We start from the raw sequence: 23,609 nt of genomic DNA on the forward strand, positions 1-23,609 counted from the left end.
AGAATAAAAGTCAAGGTTCAGGAATCCGAGGGAGAACAATGCCGTCTGATTCGATCCTGTAAATTTCATTTAGTTGGTAAGTAATTCTTAAGACGTGATAAAGGAAAATGGTACCCAATTATTATTATTATACTCTGCAGCGCTCAAAATGTATAATGTCACACGCCGGGAATAGAACATTTTCAAACTCACTATTATGGAATTGGGAAAAAAAAATATTAACCATTGTTTATATAGTTGAGAACAGTTATACCCGGAATGGCTCCTTTTTTTCATCGGGGGGGGGCATGGATTGGGATGATTATAGGCAGGTAGGGAGTGGAGATGTGTCAACACACACATAGCTGTTATATACATCACCAAATGTAATATTCATCACCTATTAGGTTATATTTTATATAAAAAAAGTAATTGATAATGACGCGTTTTGCCTCTCATTCCATTCGGCGCATCTGGAAGTGTATTTTTTTTTAAATGACCGTATTTCCCCATGTATAAGACGCACCTTTTTTAGAAAAAAAATGGGGTCTAAAAATTGGGTGCATCTTATCAGAGGTGGGCATGATAGGAGTGCGATTGCTAACAGTTGCTAGCAGCCAACATCAATCACACTCATATCATGCCCAGGCAGCCAGTACAAAAACTTTATGTAATATTTTTTATTATTATTTTGGCCCCCAAAAATAGGGGTGCATCCTACAAGGGAGCGTCCTATACTTGGGGAAATACGGTATACTGAAATCCGCAGCTCTGACTGCCTTCCGCACGTGCTAAATTCTCAACCGTATCTTAATTATCAATAAGATGGAAGTGCATCCTCTGATCGTTCACAACACAGGAGTGACAAACTCCTACAAATATTGAATTAATCTAAATAAAATAGAAATCACATGCTACTTAACCATGCTAATTTAAGAAAATGCTAATAATATTACATTCCCAGAACAGAATGTCGCCTTGCAGGAAATCTTATAAATCAACGCAGCGATAATTTCCTATATATATATTTCTTTATTTATTTTCTTTGTCTGTTTATGGCTTTTTGATTTTTTTTTTCTTTTATGTTACGAAAACATCTGTTTTATATAAGGTTGTTACGATACAGAAGAAGCAAAATTTGGGTGCCGGTTATTTGAAATTTAGTATTAAAGTGTATAGATTTAAAAATATATAATTGTTGGGTAGTTTAGGGGTACTTCTTGAGTTATTATATACCCCTAGGCTGCTGTGATCTGAGGACAGAAAAACTTTAGGGTCAGATTTTTAGATGTAATGTAAGGAAGTTTTATGTCTTTCGAGAAGGTGGTCGATATATGGAACAGACTCCCAGAAGAAGTGGTGGAAGCTAATATAGTAAGAGAATCCAAAGATGAGTGGGATAGGCGTGTGGCTTCTTAATCTAAGCCAAGGCCAAGGACTGATTAAGGTTTGAGTCTCTACATCAGGACTAGATGGACCTAATGGGGCTGATCTGCCATCAAATTCTATATTTTTTTTACAATGCAGCATATATCATGAGTAAAAAATAAAATGCAGTTATATCCTTTACGCAGCATCTTATACCAAAAAGGTTACTTCTTAGGCTTTAGGAACATTTTAGACATTTTATATAATGGTCTTTTTCGGCTTTAGAGTAAAGGCATTGGGTTGATCGTAAGAATCATGAAACATGAGCAATGCCGCCAGTCTCCCAGCAGGACGTCTCACCATCTCAACATTCGCTAGGGTGGATATTCACTTACAAAAGGTCTTGTGCTGTATAACACGGATATTTCGCCATTGAAAGGATGACTTCAAATACTTTAATGACAATATAAGTGACATTAAATTATAGTACTTGAGAATGACTTAGATCTTTGAAGCTATAGTAATTTTGTTACTTTAAGTGCAAGTATTCCATGATTTTATTTATTTATTTACTTACTTACTGACTGTGGCAAAAAAAAAATTTTTTAAAGGGGAATCCATATAATAAATAATATTAATAATAAATATAAATAATAATAGTTAATAATTTTACATATTTATATAAAGTAATATATTTATATACAAGAAGATTTATTTTTATACACCATAACTAGATGGTTATATATTCATGAACACGATAAAACATTTTCTATTTTTTTATTAAAATATGTTTTATATTATTATTATTTTTTATTATTATTGTTATTATTATTATTATTACAAAGATACTGAACTGTGACAATTAAGACAAAGAGTGGAGAAATGGAGTGCAACAATGTTTCAAATGTGCCAGGTTTTTTTTCTTTTGTTTCATTTTCACTTGTTTTTGACAAAAACACAAATTCTTGCAAGAGTAAAAGACAAAAAAAAAAAGCCACGTTTCACAAATTTTAGACACATATTTGAACCTCTTTAATTGCGCTTTTCGATGTTAAATCATATTTTATTCAAGGATTCCTAACACTCTAAATATCAGCGAAGAAGGAGACCTATAGAGATGTTGAGAGTCTGTTGTGGTGGAGGTTAGAGAGGAGGTTAGAGAGATTGGCAGAATTGTCGGAAAATTGAAAGGAAGAGGAATGCTTGTCCTTGCTTTCAGAAACGATCTCTTTGCTAGAAGGGGATTTTGGCTGCCAAATTCAAAACGTTAAATAATCTCCGGATTAATTGGGTCGTTTCAAGTTTATAAGATATCAACAGAAGAGTTTATTTTGCTAAGAGGCTGATCATAATTCTGAAATTAGCTATTTAAAAAGAGCCGGGTTGTAAAAGACCACAAAAAATATGCTTCAAAAAACAAAAAAAAACAACAAAAAAAACCCGTAAATTTATAAATAAAAGGAAAAATCTAGAAGAAATATGCATAGCTGTCTCTAATGTTGTCTATACTAAGACAAGAATGTTTATTACAATTACATTTTGGAAAAGCAGTTCAATCATTTGTAAGATTTGACAAATAACGGGCAGAATTGCGATCACCCAAACAGGACCCAATCTTATCCAAACTTTGGTTATTCCTTAAAATATGAAGCATACATTTTTTTAGGTGACGTAAAACCTAGACGGATCCCCATGTCACCAATAAAAAGTAGCCGTCTAAACATCTCTTCGTACCCTTCTTTTTGACCATTGTCTGTGGTTACAGTTGACTGTAGCTCTTCTATTTCATCACATAATTAATTTTAATTAAATACTGTATTGTTAAACTACTGTGATCGGGGTGAAACCCTTTTGGTTTTCTCCTATGCGTTGCATAACTAAGTTTGGAAGGAGAGCAGAAGTTTGCCGATAACTTCTATTTATTAAATAAGGGAAATGTAATTTTATAAGGCTTTTTTAATATGAATGTACATATGTTTGGGCGACATGTCGCCTGGATTCCTCTATTTTGTGGTGGCACCAATTAAAAAATAATACTTTATAGGGTAAAAAAAGACTCAAGGAGCCATTCTGTATCCGGCGGAGATAAAATATCGATTTGCTCTTTGTTCTAAGGTGCTGTTTTACACAGCTTGGAGCTCGTCAAAGCTTTGATGATCATCAACTCTCACTCCCCCTGCTGAGAACGTTGAGAAGGTATCGAGTTAGCTCTCACGATCATCAAACCCATGTCGTATTAATGGATGTTACAATGAAATGGTGGCCTGGGAAGCCACCAACAGCCAGCTTGACATGGTACCAGCAGATAAAGTTATATCATGGTCCTCAGAAATGTCTTTGGTTATTCGGCAAAACCGCCATCGTTCCTACATGGACTTGTTTAAGCATAACTTAAATTTCAGATATTAACCTGACGTATTACACTTTTACGGAGGGTGGGCTGGCAACTTTCATATCAAGGCACAAATTAAACCCCATACTTCACTAACCCACAGAGAAGGTCAATGTGGTCCAATACAACACCCCAATGGATCTAGTAATGATGTAAAAGTTACATGTCCATGTCACCTAGCTAGATGGAAGAATCCAAGTAAAAAACACAAAATAACAAAAATCTTCTGGTAGTGGCACACAATTTTAAGATTAATAAAATTGGCCATCACCCACTGTTGGCTTGGCCAGCCTTCTTCATTACCTTCAGGTCATCTTTACTAATACGTATTCTATATATTCAACTACAAGACATTACACTGCACCTTATACAGAAAATTACACAACACTAAATACCCAAACGAACCAACAAATGTAAAAAAATAATATTCCGAGCTGTCTTCTGTGTTTTAATTTGTTTAGTTGAGTGTCCCTCCTCATTTGGAAGAGGGAAGATGGAAGCAAAGACTGTTGATGATGGATTTATCAATATTGTATGAATACCGTCGAGTAGATCATCATAGTTTGTCAACAGTTTGCGAGGTAAATAGCAAAATGCGGGGAGAAAACGTAAAAAATCATGCACGAAGAATGTGAACGGTTCGTCTTGCAAGCAGTTTTAATTAGATTCTGAATACACCTGCACAAATCAGGACCCAGGAGGCTCCAGATTTAGTTTATCCATTGGGAATGCGGGTTTGGGGAAAATAATCATAAAACATAAAACATTGCATCTATGATGTAAAGAAAAAATCCGATCAGGAAACGAATCACATGCAGTCGGTAAAAGGTAAGCAGAATTTGGGCGACCATCTGCTTTTATAATTACTTCTCTGCAACTGTAAGGTTTTTCAGCGGAAGGATTTTTTTTTTTTGCTGAAACAGCATGTTTACAAACTCAACAAAAGGTAGAATCTGGGGCCGGTAAACTATTATTCTACTTTTGTTCGTTGGGCAGCCATTTTTTTTATTAAAGGGGAATGTAAGGAAAAAATTTCTACTGCGGGGACAGTTAGCTTAATGTTGAATAGTAAAAGACTCACCAGCTCAATCGTCACTTTAAATTTATGTTGGGGTCTATTTTGGGTGGACAAAGCATTTTACTGCATGCAAATCGGTGCAAGCAGTCTATAAATATTGGAGTTAAAAAATGAGACTCCTCCCCCAGTGGCCCGTTACTGAAAGCAGGAAGCATATCTGTGTACACTTCTTGCACATGCTCAGTAGCACCCCTATTCTAGTCAACAGGAGCTGACCTCACCTATATACCAGATAGAGTAACAGCAGCCAATCACATTTGTGATAGCAAGACAATGATCTTTTGTTAGCATACAAGCAATTGGCTGCTGCTTCGATTACTGTAATTTGGAGTGCTACCAACCATGCGCAAGTGGTTTACATACCCATGCTTCCAGGTTTGAGTAGAGACAGATGGGCAGGAATTAAGTCCCACTTTTATTAACTCTATTAATAAGGAATGCAATCATCCACAGAAAAATTGATTCCTACATCAATTATTTTGTTTAATATAATTTTTATGACGATTTAACAATCACTGGATGAAAAGATGTCGCTTTTAATATATTCCATATGATTAAAATCCTCCGTAGCAAGACATTGTTATGACATAATGGTGGGTTCCCTACCAATGACGATCTGGCATACCCTTTAAGTGTTTGGGATTTAAGTATAAATATATATATATTTTTTTATTATTATTATTTTGTTTTGTTTCGCCCCCCCCCATCTGTATTATGAATGTAGGACATCACTAATAGTAAATGACAGTTTCAGGACTGGACTGTTCCTTTTAACGTTCCCTTTTTCTTCAGCCTTGGGTCTTCGCGGTATTAGTTCCACTAGGTATGGACACAGGGGACCCGTGGAGAGAGTCCTGGGTCAAGCGCCAGTTCAATGAGCTGATCCAGATTAGGACATGCTTGGGCTCCCAATGTCTAGGATATAAAGTTTTTTGGGGGGTGGGGGATGGGTATTGCTACCCCCCCTCCCAATTACCAGACCTATAATAAAGCATGGAGAAGCTCACGCTAAAAGCTCCACTAAAATACAATTTGTGCCTGTATCCTGTTATCTGGATATTTATAGTGTCAGCTGTTTTTTTTACACAAATCAATACGTGCGGACAGGTAAGATTTATAGCAGATTAATCATCATATATTTTTTCACTGTCAAACTCTCCACTTAGTAACAATATCTAGCTTTGGTGAAACATATGATTTTGACGTGAGCTATGGAACGATCTGTAATAAAGTTAATTGATCTGCAGTAACTTAATTGAAAACATTAATGTAATAAATAAACTACTAAACACATAAACCAATTGAGAAAAATGTCCTTAATGGACAAAATTTAATTTTGATTTCTACCTAAAGCCATTTAAATTCTTTTAGAAGTTAAAAGAGTTAAAAAAATGATTAACCTTGAACCAAAGTTAATAAAGGGGCCAATATTAAGTTAGACAGTAACATAGTAATTGGTAAGCCCATAAAGTTAATATGATATAAAATAAATTTGAAATGTAAATGATTTGTAAATATAGATCTATTGATTAACAAAAAAAAGATCCTGTAGAAATTATTATATTTATTTGTTTAGTTGATTTTCTACTTCTACAAAGTAGAATTACAAATTCTATCCAGCTATTTATTGAATCCCTGTAAAGGTGAAACTTATTATGTTTTTTTACAAATACAGGGGAGGGCAGATACTTTCATGGTTTTATGATCTGGGATTGATCCCAGAATTACACAAATTTAAAATACTTAAACAAGTAAAGAAAAATAAAAACATTTTTTTTTCAGACGTTTTGGGTATACTTGGGAACTCTGTGGGTTTGACTCTGAGTCTCCGGGGTTAGTTTGATTGTTCCCAGGAAGAGGAGGAGTCTATGGCCATGCCCAATCCCTGCTAGCTTTCCCTCCCACTACAGGTTGCCTGGGGCTAATCCTGCCCCCCCCACACATGACTAGCCCTGCCCCTTCACCAAGCCACTCCCCCTGAAGAAGGAGAGGTCCGGGTAACCTACACAGGGAAGTTCCCTGGTATGGTTATGGGACTGCCACATTTTTCTCGATATTGTCATTGAAATAAATAGAATATTAGATATTTTATATAAAAAATCTATTTTCAGAATCAGCTTCGGAAGCGTATATGCAGCGTAGGTGTCTAGAAAGGTCACGCTAAAATCCATAGCATCACAATGTTATCCAGATATCTATAGGTCCATAAATCCACATTATTACAAAGGTATGTGGGCCCAAATTTCATAGCAAAGGGAATTATTTTATGTATTGCTGTTGTTTTAAGGATAGACATTCATAATGCTTGTTTGATTTTGAATTAGACGCAAAGGGCTTCTATCTGAAATAAAATTGGGGGTGAAAAATCTACTTTATTACATCATATTTTATGTTTTAAAACTCATCCAAAGTCAAACACTTAATTTCCACCATTGTAAAATTTTATTAGCGTTGACTTAATAAAATTATGAGATTCCAGGAAAACATTTAAGAAGACTGCACACTAGAATTTTTTGGCTCGGAACGCTGCTCGATTGTTTTAGTAGGATTTTTGGATTGGAAGATAACAAGTCTCCAAACACAATGAATGAACACATTGCTTTAGAGTCATTAATCCATACATTGCCCGGTCTAGATTACCAGCGTGGAGGACATGTCTAGATTACCACGTTTTCGGGGACACTACAGGAGCGAAATGCAACCTTTTAGCCTATTTAGCCACGGTTGGCGTCTCTGGCCTACGGTTAGAGGTTGGAGAAAGCTTTCGTCCATAATCACAAAATGGCGGACAGTAGCAATTTCCTACTGCCAGAAAAAAAGTTATTCCGTGGCCGGTGACATCATGTTCACGTTATATGATGCATGTGACATTTGAGGACTTAAATAGGACATTCACATGAAATATACACAGGATGTAGCCAAGTGGGTGTTTAAGTTTCCACCAGCTTTCGTAGACATCATCATTCCAACAGTCGCTATCATAAAATGGTACAAAATCTAACTCGTCCACCCTTTCCTACATTATTACATTTGTTTTAGGGTGTAGTAAACCTAGTCGTTCCTCACATGGATTATCCTATAGTAATAATCAGCATTCTATTCTATACATTTAATACTTTGAACGCCAATATAAAGCCTGGTGCATGCAATCAAGAGATCTCTTTGAAGCCTAGTCAATATTCTGTATTATTCTTATGAGTTTATCTTTAAAGTTCCGGCACGTTCCGTGGTACTTTACAACGGGCAGGTGGGGACATTAGTACGGAGACAGGAATAAAAGCTATGGGTGGCTTTGATCCAATGAATTAAGTGAATGTGCAATAATATGACATGTTCCAGCCAAATGGCCACCACCGTAATACGAACATCCACGTTATTTATATGTAATAGAAAAACACCTCTCGCCGATGAACAAAGCTCCCTTGTGCTTTAACTCTTTAAGAGCCAGAAGGCTACTGCTTAAGGAGTTAAAAAAAAAAAACACGTTGGAATTAAAAGTGTTTTATGGTCTCAGAGGCATTTTGGCCGTGCGGGCCATTGCAAGAAATCATTTGCTGATGTATATTTGCTATGCAGATCGTTCTAAGCCCTGGAACGGCATTGATATTTTGTAACTGGCAGGGACCCAAGCTTTTTTCAACACGCAAAGCATTCTCATCAAAGATTCCAGGAATGCGAAACGCATATAATTCAACTGTAAATCATCACTTTTTACCAATATTGAGATTCACATTTCTTTCTGTGAATTTTGCAATTTGCCGCACTAACATTAATCTGTGATGGGGGGGGGCGGCCGCAAAGTGCATGCGGGTTTGATGATTAAGCCAGAAATGAGAAGGCTTTCTTATTTGCTTCTGATCAATTTCCCTTTGATAAAATTGTTCTATAGCCGCTTTCCGTGCTTCCTACAAGCAATAAAATTCTACCCGGATCGCTCTGCTTGCACAGTCAGAAATAACAGTATTTTCGCCGCTTATACTGGCAGGAGACACTCCCCACATGATTACTGAGGGTTGGGGCGAAGATAGAACATTTTTTTTTAGATTGCGGCAAAAGCCCCAAAAAAACTCTGAATATTTTATATAATTTAATGCAATTTTCAGCATTTCATATTTTAAGATTGTATAGTTATAATACTTGCCGATATCGTGCACAATAAACTGGAATTATAAAAGAAGATAATTTTTTTTTGCACATAATTACTGTATAAGAATAAAATGTGTGATGTTTTCAGCCATCAATTTTTTTTTTTATGTCCACAGTTGGATACGGAATGGCCATTTGCCCCATTGGGTCGATGGCACCACACACTCACCCGAGTTGGTGCTGCAGTGAGTTGCCAGCATGATACGTTAGCATAAAAACATAGTGTGCGGCAGAGCAAATCCAGCTGTCGGTCGCACTAATGTTATTGGGTGACCGCTGGCCTTAAAGCGCCAAGACCACCTTGTCCGGCCCTGGATGCTGCGATATGTATGTAAAATCCTCACGATTATGTTAATCAGTCCCAGCAAACTACATGAAAACTCGAGTTTTAAATGACAAGCTAGAACGTTTGAATTGGGTGGCAGATAGGAGCCATTTGGCCCATCTAGTTTTGACAGCCTAAGACCCCAGTTTACAATCTAGAGGATGTATTAATATACTTTGTGTGACCTTTAAGGATTTTATATTATTACATATTTTATAATGCATGCGTCGGATATTATCTCAATAAGACTACATCATCGAAAATCATAAATTCATGATATAATAGCCATCTAACCGCCATATAAATACACTAATCAGTATCCTCTGCTGGGTTCTCCTATGTTCTCATGGTCAGCTTCCATTTTGAATTTGCCGGCTAATCCTATTGTGCTATCACCATATCGTTGCATTAACCCTAGAACCTAGTAAGGAAAAACTTTAAGACCAGCCACCAAGTTTGGTTAATTCTCCTGGAACCAATACTCTAGAGTAATGCACAACTAAACTATTTTAATTCCACATTCCATCTGAAATGGCTACAAATCATTTTTTCTCTTGATAGTCAAAAACCCTAGTTTTAGAAGAGATAGGAAAACCAGTTACTATATAGGTCAAATGATAATTGAACCATACACGGGCATCGACGCATTGCTGACGCCCGTCCACTGAATATTAAGTCCTCCATGAATGTACAGTCATTACTATGACTATTTGTTAGCTCAATATTGATTACGCAGGTTCTTTAATATCCCAGGAGAGAGAAGATGTGACCTGAAAGGGTCATATTTTTAGCATATCCCTGATTTTAATGCCTCATTCAATACCACAGTCCATTAACTATGACCTTGTTTGGGAACAGTTGTTTGGAGATATCCGTCTTGGAATTAAAATGCACCAATTGACCAAATTTACAAAATGTTTCTAATCGACGATTTTGTAAATTTGTATTAGCAAGAAGTATGTCCTGTCCTGGGTTGGCTACCAAAGGTCCATCGAATTGATGTTAAGAATGAGAGAATCTATTGGATTCTAGAATGCTCCGGTTAACCAGTGTGCACTAACTAGGCCACTGAACATTCAGTACATGTTAACGTGACGGCTCGGGAGGCTCGTTGCCTTCTGTTTAAGCGAATGGGTTACAGATGGTGATACTGTACATTTCAAATTTGTTTCACTATACAATATACTAATCTTTTATGTTTTGTTGGTGGGAATGAGAGTCTTCTTTCACGTTGAGTTTTCCTTTATGTAAAGGCACATAAGGTGTTGGATTTCCATTCTATATGCCCAGAACATTCTATAAAGATATCTGCCAGGTTTTGCTTTATTATATTATCATGGAATGTATCAAAATGAATAACACTCTTATAATTCTTACTTGTCGCTCGTAGAATAATCTTGTTGGCCATTGTACTTCCCAGGATGCCCCATAAAATGTCAAGGTTGGACCTAATTCTTCTCTTGGTGTATACATTGTTTTGTAACTGGGTATATAAACACTTATGTAAAGGTTTGATTACATATGTAACCCTTACTTCTGTAAAATGAATACGGTTTTGTAGGAAATAGTGACTTTGCTGAAAGAATGGTGGATACTTGGAATAGCTTTCCAGTGTTAGAGGATAATCTGATGAAGGAATTTAAAAGCATGTGGCTTACGTGTAAAGCTGGGCTCCTAAATATAAGATAAAACCAAGGATTGGGTAAAAAAAAAAGGAACAGCAAATGGACCAAGTGCAACAAATTCTCCAGCATAATGTATTATTAATCCAATGCTTGTAATAAAACTTGTAAAGGGTAAAGTTTACAAGTTTTATTACATATTACATATTTCATAGTTTTTAAAGAATATTTCTCGTATTCTATATAATTGACAGATATTATAATGTTACATAATTGATGCTCAGAGTGTTAAGTCATATGTATCATTATAGGATATATGACTGTTCACTGAATTAACAAACCCCCGACTCTGAAGGTGTCAGACTTATATCCCAGAGCTACACTGAGCTAAAAAAAAATCCTCCTAAAACTATCAGCCTAGTGCAGTTCATTAAGTAGACGTGACTGCACAATCATTCCATCTCAGCTGGTTCTAATGACCCCGAAGCATCTGGTAACTTTCATTATAAATAATCACAGCATTGAAAATAGTTCCATCATACTTTTTTTGTGTGTATATACTTTAAAAATGAAACATTTCATCAACATTTTGGCAAAGCCACCTTCATTAACAGGGCCGTAGGAAGGGTGAGGCAAGAGAGGCATAGCTGCGAGGGGGCGCACAGCGTTCTAGGGGCCCAGTGGTGAATCACATTGATTCACCGCGAAGACCCTAAAATAAACAGTAGTGCATCTATAGGGGAGGGGCGAGCAGAGATGGGGTGTAAGGGCTGTGTATATGTGTGTGTTTGTAAGCTGGTGTATGTATGTGCAGTGTTTGTGTATGGGCTGTGTTTGTGTATAGGCTGTGTTTGTGTATGGGCAGTGTTTGTGTGTACGGGCAGTGTAGGCATTTGTGTGTTTGTAAGCTGGTGTATATGTATGTGTAAAGGCAGGGGAGTGTGAGGGCAGTGTATGTGTATATATGTTTGTATAGACAAGCTTGTGTAGGTGTGTTAATGGTCAGGTGTGTGTAAAGGCAGTGTGTAAGGGCAGTCGTGTGTAAGGGCAGTGTATGTGTATATATGTGTGTGTGTGTTTTTAAGCTGGTGTGTGTATGCGCAGTGTATGTGTATGGGCAGTGTGTGTGTAAGGGCAGTTTTGGTATTTGTATGTTTGTAAGCTGGTGTGTTTATATGTGTGTGTAAAGGTAGGGTTGTGTAAGGGCAGTGTATGTGTATATGCGAGTTAATGGGGAGGTGTGTGTAAAGGCAGTGTGTAAGGGCAGCCGTGTGTATGGGCAGTGTGTAAGGGCAGCCATGTGTATGGGCAGTGTATGTGTATATGTGTGTTTATGGGCAGTTGTGTGTAAGGGCAGTGTGTGTTTATGCATGGTAATGGGCAGGTGATGTATTTAGTTTGGATGTGGGGAAAAAAGCAAATTATTATCTGTGAGGATTCGTTTGGATGGTTGGGGGAAAGTTTATTCTTGTTATGCCTTTCTAAGCTGCTTGCATTTCTTTATTTTTAATGATCAAAAACTTATAGCTTCTGTAGATTACAGAGTTAATTAGGAAGTAATTAAAAAGAAGTGCAAAATTGCACCAAGACAATTAATGGTTCTTTCTTTAACAAAAACTAGCATTTTGTAAGGATTGAAGGACTAAAGTAATTCAAATGATAGTAATACTAAAAAAGTAACTACACACTACATCAACTTTATAAAACTTTGTAAACCAAAAGATTCACAGGTCATCTTTTTAGATCAATATTAGTATTTCATACTGTTTTAGCTCTTGTTTGGGAAAATATGGATTTCAGAAACTTAAAACAAATATCATAAAAAATAATGTAACAGAAATTCCAAAACAGATATTTACATTAGATTTTTATATAATACTTTTATTTTATACATACAGTGTATCCCAGATGCATGAATCTATAAAAGATACAAAATTGTCCATAGAGCTAATTTTAAAACATTTTTTAAGCGTAACCATGGACAACCATTCTTTTTTAATATAAATAATACAATTACATTTTTAATATAAATAAATTAAGCATTAAGATCTAGAAATGTATAATTTGATAAGAACCATTTGGCCTATCTAGTCTACCCATAAAATGTATTTTTTATTAATATAAATACAATTTTCCCTAAAGGTGTCATTGATTTAAAAAAAAACATTTTCTTTATTTATTTCTAGTTATTACATAGTGAGGCATCTCTTAGAGATGTTTGCTTGCTGTTGTTCATTTTAATGGGTCTTCTCAATCATACCAGGGACAGGGTTTATAGTTAGATTTTATATTATGACTTTTTCCACAGTATATTTTATCATACATGAAGACAGGTTCATGGAGAACGAGAAGCGTTTCTGCACTTCTTTTTCTCCCCTAATCTATTTGCAAATTAAATGGGCCAATTGGACAATATGTATATATTTATAAAAATAGATTTATTACAAAATACACGTCTTTATAGCAATAAAAAAAAAAATATATATATTTTTTTAACCTTATAGGCGTGCCTGGGAACATGTAACCAATTAAAATGAGTCATCATTGTGGTGTACATCAAGGGGTATAATAAAAGTAAAATGTTTTGGATAATTTTACAATATTCTGGGCATATTCACTAGTGTGCCTGTGCCCTCTCGTTGCACTTCTGCAAAAGGGTGGAGCCACAGGGACAACCTCTCCCCCTTCCATCAATCAAGAGAGAGGGTTTCCCCCGGAGGCTCCGCCCTTTTTCAGAAGTGCTCCGGGAGCCCTAGTTCACGGAGAAGTGGACAAATCGGAATACACAAGTCTACTAATAGATAAGAGAACTGCGTTTTAAGAATAATAGAGATGGCATTGCTTCTGAAAATCTTTACACAAGGATAAAGCATAAAGTTTAAATATATCTATTGAAGTTAATGAGAACAGTGAATACCCTTTAGCAAAAAAAATAAAAAAATAGGCAAAAGGACGTCTACCACCACTAGGTATTCAAATCATTAAAATATTCTGCATGAAAGTCAAGTAATATATTTTCGACCTGCAGGGCTTGAGAAGTAAAAAGACATTAACGCAAGGAATAAAAACAGCGAATGATACAAAGTGATTTGCCAAATAATCTAAGAATAGCAAATGACACATTTTAGGGATACTATAAACATTCTTTCAAGGGGAAAAGAACAATGGAATAAAAAAGATGAATTCCTGCCTGAAAATGCCAACAGTTTTTTCGAAATTACTGATAAACAAAATTAGCTTTGTAACATTTAATTTACGCGTAGCTTAAACCGATATTGTGATAATGAAGAGAAAAAGACTTTATTAGGCCTTGAGCATGGTTTGAAGCCATGCCTAGGAACCGTCGTCTACTTTTGTCTGTGTGACTTTTTACGCATAATGACTGGATATTGTTTGTCTTCTCACCTTGTTGGTGATTTGTTTGGCATTCGATGAATTCATTAAAGAGATGGAACAGAAAACTGAAATTCAGCAATTTTGTTTATAGTCACATCTGTTTTGTTTTAGGTGATGATTTTGATCACTGAATATTATGTTTGGAAGACTTTTAATTACATATTAATGGTAACGTCCTGTTTTAGAAAGTCATTGCTCAGCAAAAGTGTCACTAGGTAACACTAACACAATATTACGCACGTAGGTTCCACATACACAGTTACTAGAACCTTGGATCCTGCCCTAGGCCTGGCCCAGTGCATCCCAGCCGCCGGTCCATGACTGCCGTCTTAGCCGTGGAGAGCCAGGATATGACATCATTTCCTGTTGCTCCTTAAAATCACTCTTTTTAAAGCAGTGTAAATTGGACAATTGGAGAGATCAGATCACTTGTAACGAGCCTACTGAGAAACAGCAAACCAAGGAGGCCTTATTGCCCAAGAGGGAGATCTGTGCCCAGTATTTTTGTGGCAGAGGAAAGCCAACCCTATGCCACAATATGCCCCTGGTTACTAGCTTACAAATCCTATGTAATGTTACATAGTAACATAGTTACGTACGCTGAAAAAAGACATACGTCCATCAAAAAGAAGGCAAAACAAAAATCCAGTTTGTTGCTCTTTCCAAAAAAAACATAAAAACATAGAATTTGACCCCTTTAGCTTATCTTGCCCACTTGTTCTTTTCTTGCCGTAAAGACTCAAACCTTAATCAGTCTCGTGTTAGATTCTGGAGCCGTATGGCTATCCTATACGTGATTGAATTCCGTCACCGTGTTAACCTTTTGCTGGGAGGATGTTCCCCTTATCTACAATTTCCTTATATTTCATCTAAGCCTCTGGCCATCTAGTGTTAAATAATGGCCTCTTGTTCTTATAGTCGTCCTGTGAAATAAACTCCTCTCCTGTACTTAAATCCCTAAGTATTTAAATGTTTTTATCCCATCCCCCTCTTTCTCTCTCTCTCTCTTTCTCTCTCTTCTCACTTCTCATGCTGTCCTGCATTGAGTTATCAAATGAGAGTTATGATGTCATGATTCACAGCATTCTTCTTCTTAACTGCTGTGTGCATATACTGTATAATGGTTCAAAGTATCCAGATTGTTTTCAAGATAAGTTCTTGTTAAAATCAGATATTCAGCAACGTTCGCTCTCATGTCCATCAAAATACCGCCAGGATTCCCTCCTCACGTATCTGACTTCTCGAGATTATTGTCTGAGTCTTTAAACTGACTTAAGCTTCTTGCAGCTTACAAAGATACTGTGATTGATGGTAAAACATTAAAATCTCTGGAGCGACAATATCATATGTTTGTGTTTCCTTGCATTGTGTTAAGTTGACTCCCATAAACTCCAGGGTCTTACTGGCAACACTTTTTTATCCTGGTCAAAATAGCAATCAGTAGCCCTAACGCGTCTTTTGTATATGTAATTGTTTGATACAACTAAAGCACTAGTATTAGTATTGTTAACCTTTTAACCCTCCACAATTGTATCGCCCTTTAAAATTATAGCATATTCTAAAACACCATAAAATGTTTTTTTTAAGATCATTATAGATGTCAGGTCTCTAAAAGCTGAAATTCCTTAAATGTAATTATATTTGCAAATGTCATATGCTTTTTATCATTTTTATCTTTGTTGGAAAAGCTCTTGTTAATTAACCGTCTTAATTGCTGTCAACACTTAGAAGCAGGCATCTAACAAGTGATAGTTTTCAGCAGAAGTAAACCATGAATGGGGTGTGGTTAAATTTTTTTAACAGAGAGGAACATATATTGTACAAATTATTATTATTATTATTAATAACAGAGAGGAACATATACAGATTATTATTATTATTTTTTATTTATTTTTTTAACAGAGAGGAACATATACAGATTATTATTATTGTTATCATTATTATTATTATTATTATTATTTTTAACAGAGAGGAACATATACAGATTATTATTATTTATTTATTTATTTATTTATTAACAGAGAGGAACATATACAGATTATTATTATTGTTATCATTATTATTATTATTATTATTAACAGAGAGGAACATATACAGATTATTATTATTATTATTATTATTATTATTTATTTATTTATTTATTAACAGAGAGGAACATATACAGATTATTATTATTGTTATCATTATTATTATTATTATTATTATTATTATTATTATTTTTAACAGAGAGGAACATATATTGTACAAATTATTATTATTATTATTATTATTATTATTATTATTAATAACAGAGAGGAACATATACAGATTATTATTTTTTTTTATTTTTTATTTTTTTTTTAACAGAGAGGAACATATACAGATTATTATTATTGTTATCATTATTATTATTATTATTATTATTTTTAACAGAGAGGAACATATACAGATTATTATTATTATTTATTTATTTATTTATTTTTTAACAGAGAGGAACATATACAGATTATTATTATTGTTATAATTATTATTATTATTATTAACAGAGGAACATATACAGATTATTATTTTTATTTATTTATTTATTTTTTAACAGAGAGGAACATATACAGATTATTATTATTATTATTATTTATTTATTTATTTTTTAACAGAGAGGAACATATACAGATTATTATTATTGTTATTATTATTATTATTATTATTATTATTATTATTTTTAACAGAGAGGAACATATACAGATTATTATTTTTATTTATTTATTTATTTATTTTTTAACAGAGACGAACATATACAGATTATTATTATTGTTATCATTATTATTATTATTTTTAACAGAGAGGAACATATACAGATTATTATTGTTATTATTATTATTATTATTATTATTGTTGTTGTTATTTTTTATTATTTATTTATATATATATATATATTAGCATGTTTTACTTATATAGCACAATGTACATACGGTTTATATATTTAACCGGTCTGACAAAACTAGAATTCACAGACTTAGACGACGCATTAAGCAAGGAGTTGCAATCTGCTCGCAATCTTATATATCACATACATGCGTAGGTAGAACAGACTTGTATATTAAAACAAAAACAATACTTTTATAATGCTCTACTAATCGACTGTATGCTATTAAATATCTACAAGTATGAAAGAAAGGATGTATTATAATTTTTCTTTTAACGTGTAGTTGCCTAAAAAAACATTTGTAGCCTCTTCCTGTGCTCTCCATTTAAGAAATTATTCCAGAACTATTCTGTAACTGTCATCAATTAATGTTGTAATGAACAACAGAGGGTTATGTTTAACAGTTTTTCATGTGTTTCTTAAAATAAGAAGGCAAATATATATATATTTTGCTTTTTTACATACATTAGGCAGTTACTTTATCTCATGTCAAGTGAGGATCAAATTATATATTGTTAAAAACAATTTAAAGGGAATAATGCGTATTACTTTATTGAGTTTTATACTTTGTTAAAAAACATTCTTTGGTAGATTATAAAAGTACTAACTTAACCTTATGGAGAAGCTGCAGCAGAACGCCTTCTTCGTCGTGTGTTGTTTCACTCTACTGATTGGGTGCTTCCATCAGCCAATCGGTGGCAGGAAACAATTTAGATACCTCTCCCCTCATGTACAATGTTCACCAAGCCAGAGCTGGAGCTGACCGTCAGAAAATATGTTATGTGTCAGGAAAATAGTCGGAGGTGTGAGGAAATGGGGCAAATAAATATGGGGCGATTCTGCAGAATCCTCCATGCAATTACAAAGGGGGCATCACATAAAGGGACCTCTCGGCTTTGCAATGCATTAATCTAGGTGCTTCACACTCATTGATCACCTGTTTGATGGCGATGGAATTGTATGCAATGCGGCGAAACCACTACTATATCCAGAGCTGCGATGACTGTGATTGTAAAATCACAGGGGTGAAAAAAAACATTGTAGTACATGTGGGAGATGAATTAAGTGTCTTGCTGCACACTGCATTTGTAAGATACCTGTACATGTGCAATTGTGATTTCCTAGTACCTGAACAAGATATATACATTGATTGCACCCCGTGTTTTAGATATAGAGTTGTGTTGTCCTGCTGCACAGCTGTAGACCGGTATCCCTTTACATGAGAAGTGTTAACAATGGGCAGACAGTACTGATCACAGAGCCGAGCGGAGCTCATAAAGAATATTAGGTTCCCGGGGTCAAAGGTGCTTTCTGGAAATCCAAAATCTAGCAATTCTAAGAGATGAAAACATATATTAGAAATAGTGTAAAAAAACCTATTAATCTGGTGGGAGTGTATGGAAAATATCTGCCGAGAGTAAGGCCCTCTCTACCATATAGGCAAATTAGGGGTCTTCCAAGTGCATGGCTATGAAGCTCTTCCTTGTGTTAGCAAGCAAATCCATGAGGGAAGGACACATGGAGGTCATAGTTTGCCAAGGACATCTAGAATCCCTGGGCATCTAAGAATCCTAGGCCATCTAGAATCCTGGGGCATCTAAGAATCCAAGGACATCTAGAATCCCAGGGCATCTAAGAATCCTAGGCCATCTAGAATCCTGGGGCATCTAAGAATCCTAGGACATCTAGAATCCCAGGGCATCTAAGAATCCTGGGGCATCTAGAACCCTAGAGCTGGACCTTGCTTGGCTACTGAGAATAGAATGGAAATGTGTAGAGCTCCAGCCATCCATAGGTCTGTATGCTGTTTACTATAAGTATACTATAAATAATTTATACCATAAATATACTATAAGTCATCTTGGAATATCCCAGCACTGGAAATTCTAGATCACAGCTTTCTGTAAAAAATAATAAACTTAGGGACATCAATGAGGACATTTTAGCAGTTCTTGAACTGAATCATGAAGACACCAGAAAGCCAAGGAGTAGGTGGGCCATTCGTCAAGTATCTACTGATCACTTGCTAGTTTAGTTGTTTTAATCAGAGATTCCAAAGCGTCACATTAAATAAAAATTAGATTTACTTCCAATTTTCCAACATAGCCTTGAAAAATAATTAAAATTTGAGAAATTTGTTCACATTTTTATTTCAAATTCTCAATAGTTCCTTGTGTTTTGTTTTTTCTTTGGTTACTAAGGCTTATTCAGTGTATCCCAAAAGGTAGCTGAGCTTCCATGTTCAAAAACGTTATTATTTTTTATTTTTTTTAAGAGAACTGAAAATAAACATTTCTGATTCTTAGTCGAAACACATATTTTCATGTGACACGCAAACTGCAGATGATCAATGATTTCCACCGGGGTTTATACACACAATTCTTCCTATACTAAAGAATGATTATACCTCTTGAGGCAAACATATTGTTTTATAGGGAAAAAAATAGAGAGACTATGAATCCAATGAGTCTCTAGAGAGCATTATGGTGTCTAGATTAATAACAACCCTAACCCCATCTTTGCGCTGGTTTTTTTTATGAAGTGTGCGTGGCTTTATGCATATATATCTCGGGTTTAATGGAATTTCCACAACTCCCTTGGTGAATATTATATGATGAATTTTTCCACGGACTCTCGTGCTACGAGCAGCCGCTCCGTGCGGTAAACAAATTGCTACTCCTGCTTTTGATAAAGTAATCTAACCTGCCGGCAGAAAATGGTTTATAAAACCGAGCTACTAACATGATATTGAGATGAGAAAATACAAAAAAAGGTTAGATTAGAGTCAACACCTTTCATTTAGAAAAGAAGAAAAAAAAAAAAAAAAAGAAATTGTTTTGGTGAATTTTCCCGGCTTATTTCTTTTGTTTGATGCTTTATTAGGCTAGAATTATAACGAGCAATAAAATTATAGTAGAATTTAGTTCCATATGAATAATTCCTTTCCAAGTTGGGGCCTCTGATTAGACCTTGTGGAAAGTTGAAACATTGTTACTCCATACAATGATTTATTAAATGTTGTATGTGTCATGATGTCATAACATGAACGATTATATGATGTAAAGGGCATGACTTTTGTAACACAAAAGAGTGGAAACAAACCCTGATTGCTTGTGCTGATCAAGATTAGATCAGAGTCTAGAACACTGTTGGCTGTAATAATGCTGTGTTCTAGATGTCCTCTAATGGCTTGTTGGATCAGAGCCTAGAACGTTTCTGGGTTGCAGACTAGTGGTTGGAGCAATACTTTGTGCTAGACATGTCCATGAACTTATGTGTGTCAGACTAATAGTAAATGTAGTGCTGTGTGCCCCCGGAACCTGGGCCATTGACGTGTTCCAGAACAGTACTTGGACCAACGTTGTGGCCTGCCAAAAAGTCCATGAAGAATTGTATTACCCAGAATTTCAATGATCGTTTCTTCCTCCCTGCTCGAATGTAATGGATATATTCATTTATTTTCATCTGCGTTTTAGAAAAACGCCCTTGAAAAAAAATGAAATGACAAAGATAAAATAACGCGCCATATTGTTTTATTCCTCCATTCTAAAAAAAAAATTGTTCTATCGAATGTATACATTGGCTAAAAACGAGAATACTTACATACATATTGCGTATTGTGTTTATTCTACTAATAAGATTCATTTATAGGTTGGTGATGAAGAACAGGAACATTCTGTCAGCGAGAAATTGTAACTATAAAGTCATTTTACGGCTGAGTTTGTTTTGCAATATAACACTGCGGGTACTAGTAATATATAGACGCGGTACTATAATGAAAGACTAGTGACATGACATCAATAGAACACATTTACTGCTGTATAAACCTGTGTACATTTTATTTGTATGATTACAGTTGTTTATAGTATCTGAAAACATAGAAGAACATTTTATGGTGATAGAAAAAAACAACCAACCATTTAGTTACAAGATGGAGACCGAGCAGACAAATTAGAAGTGATAAGAGTTTATTTTGAGTGTTTAGGGGCAGGAATGGGTTGCAAAACTCTTAAAGTGTAACCTCATCCATCTCGGTCTGGGAACAGTGGCTTTTATCTTCATCATACCCACGCTTCAACCACAGAGTCTTTCAAATTCGTTTTTCTTGGGTGGATGGGTTCATCTGTAGTTGAATTTGTGCATAAATCCATCTGGTGTATATATTGTTTGCTGTACAATGTTATTGTACATGTTCTAAGGTCTGTTGACTCCATGTTCTTCCAGTTCTATTAGAAGCCTATCTCCTTTCCATTACCAATAGAATGTCCATTCTTCAGAGCACAAGCTTTTACAAGTTAGCCAAGCTCTCTAACTCTCTAGCGTCCCCATTCTGCATTTTGTGATCACATGTTCTAAGGTCTGTTGAACCAGTTGACTCCATGTTCTTCCACCCTGGAGTTTGATTACAAGCCAATCTCCTTTCCATTACCAGTAGACTGTCCATTCTTCGGAGGACAAGCTTTTACAAGTTACCAAGCTCTCTAACTCTCTAGGTTCCCCATTCTGCATGTTGTGATCACATGTTCTAAGGTCTGTTACACAAGTTGACTCCATGTTCTTCCAGTTTTATTAGAAGCCAATCTCCTTTCCATTACCAATAGAATGTCCATTCTTCGGAGGACAAGCTTTTACAAGTTAGCCAAGCTCTCTAACTCTCTAGGTTCCCCATTCTGCATGTTGTGATCACATGTCCTAAGGTCTGTTACACAAGTTGACTCCATGTTCTTCCACTCTGGAGTTTGATTACAAGCCAATCTCCTTTCCATTACCAGTAGACTGTCCATTCTTCGGAGGACAAGCTTTTACAAGTTAGCCAAGCCCTGTAACTCTCTCGGTTCCCCATTCTGGATGTTGTGATCACATGTTCTAAGGTCTGTTGAACCAGTTGACTCCATGTTCTTCCATTCTAGAGTTTGATTATAACACAGTTTTCCACCCATTACTGATTGAACGTCCATTCTTCTGAAGGCAAGCCTTTACAAGTTAGCCATCCCTGCATCCAATGAATATTCAAGAATCAGTTCATGTCAAAGGGGAGCGGAGATATTTCTCAACCTGTGTCTTTCATTTGTTTCTTTTAGTATTGTATTTTAGAACTGTTCTTTTATGTTAAGCAAGAACTGAAAACGTCTACCTTTGCTTGACAACTGAATCGAAGGAGATTATGTTTCATGTTTACTGTTTTAACTACTCATCTTGTATGGAACATGGAATATAAACACATCTGTTGTTTGCAGTGCCTTTATGGTACATTAGCTAGATTGTTTACACGTATATGATTCTAATCTACTTTCCTCAGTGTAAATAGGGTTCTATCCACAATATTTGCGCTAGATATTTCACCTCATTCAGCATTTCTCAGGGAGTGCTTCATTTCTACGTGACACGAAAGCAAGCACTTAGCCTCAATATTTCCCCACCTAACCTGCTAATATTAACACATTTGCTCTATGCCTAAACCTTTCCTAGAAATAATTATTTCATCATGTAAAATGTAGTCTAATTCTTTCTTTTCGAGATAAACGTAATGTTCATGTGACACAAAGGAAGCTATAAGAGTCTTTCTATGCTTGACCCGGAACTGTTCTTTATAATACCTGCTTGGTGTATCTCTTTCTTTTTTTTTCCTATAATCTTTCATAATATTTTTTTTAATTATTTTTCATTGTTATGCTTGATTTTGGCAGCTCCACCCACCGTGCGCATAATTCACTCGGGTCTGGCTTGCAATATCGAAGAAGAACGGTATTCAGAAAGGGTCTACACGATACGGGAAGGAGAGACGCTGGAATTGACTTGCTTGGTGACCGGACATCCAAGACCACAGGTGAGTTCATTTACCCTGTTGACAAAACTGCCTTAACAGGTGTATTCGCTAACCTGAGAGTTTCCAGGAGAACACACACGCGCCTCCCAATGTTTTACGAAGGGCAAACCCAACTGAGTCTTCTTCTACAGTGAGGTCTAAACTGGTCCTGCTGAACCCATAAGGAATTATGTGTAATGACTTCTGTGATTACCTACAAATAGGTAAGGAAAGGTCAGCACACCAATACCATATGGTAAATATATCAATAAATATACTCAAATAACATGTCGGCCCAGCATGAGACATATGACGAACACAGATCTTTAAATCCCATGACAAAAGGAGTTTTCGCCGAAGCATTGGGAAAGGACCTCATGCCTATACCATTGTATTTCAAAAATAGAAGAAGGCTCCAGGCACGCAGGGGTTCCATCAGACAGATTTATTGTAGGAAACAGACAACAACGTTTCGACCTCACGATGAGGTCTTTATCTAACTTGATAAAGACCTCATCGTGAGGTCGAAACGTTGTTGTCTGTTTCCTACAATAAATCTGTCTGATGGAACCCCTGCGTGCCTGGAGCCTTCTTC

The 23,609-nt window shown here is 35.6% G+C and overlaps 1 protein-coding gene across 1 annotated transcript in view; it reads left to right on the forward strand.

The window, feature by feature from the left end:
- The window catches only part of MDGA2 (MAM domain containing glycosylphosphatidylinositol anchor 2), a gene marked incomplete at its 5' end in the record, with an annotated part of 232,745 nt that overhangs the window by 105,487 nt on the left and 103,649 nt on the right, over positions 1 to 23,609 (forward strand). The window contains one exon of the mRNA XM_053475433.1: positions 22,896 to 23,035. Within this exon, the coding sequence (XP_053331408.1) occupies positions 22,896 to 23,035 (140 nt within the window). The remainder of the gene's footprint in view (positions 1 to 22,895; positions 23,036 to 23,609) is intronic.

The sequence above is a fragment of the Spea bombifrons genome, chromosome 9, assembly GCF_027358695.1.
Source record: "Spea bombifrons isolate aSpeBom1 chromosome 9, aSpeBom1.2.pri, whole genome shotgun sequence".
Lineage (NCBI taxonomy): Eukaryota > Metazoa > Chordata > Amphibia > Anura > Pelobatidae > Spea > Spea bombifrons.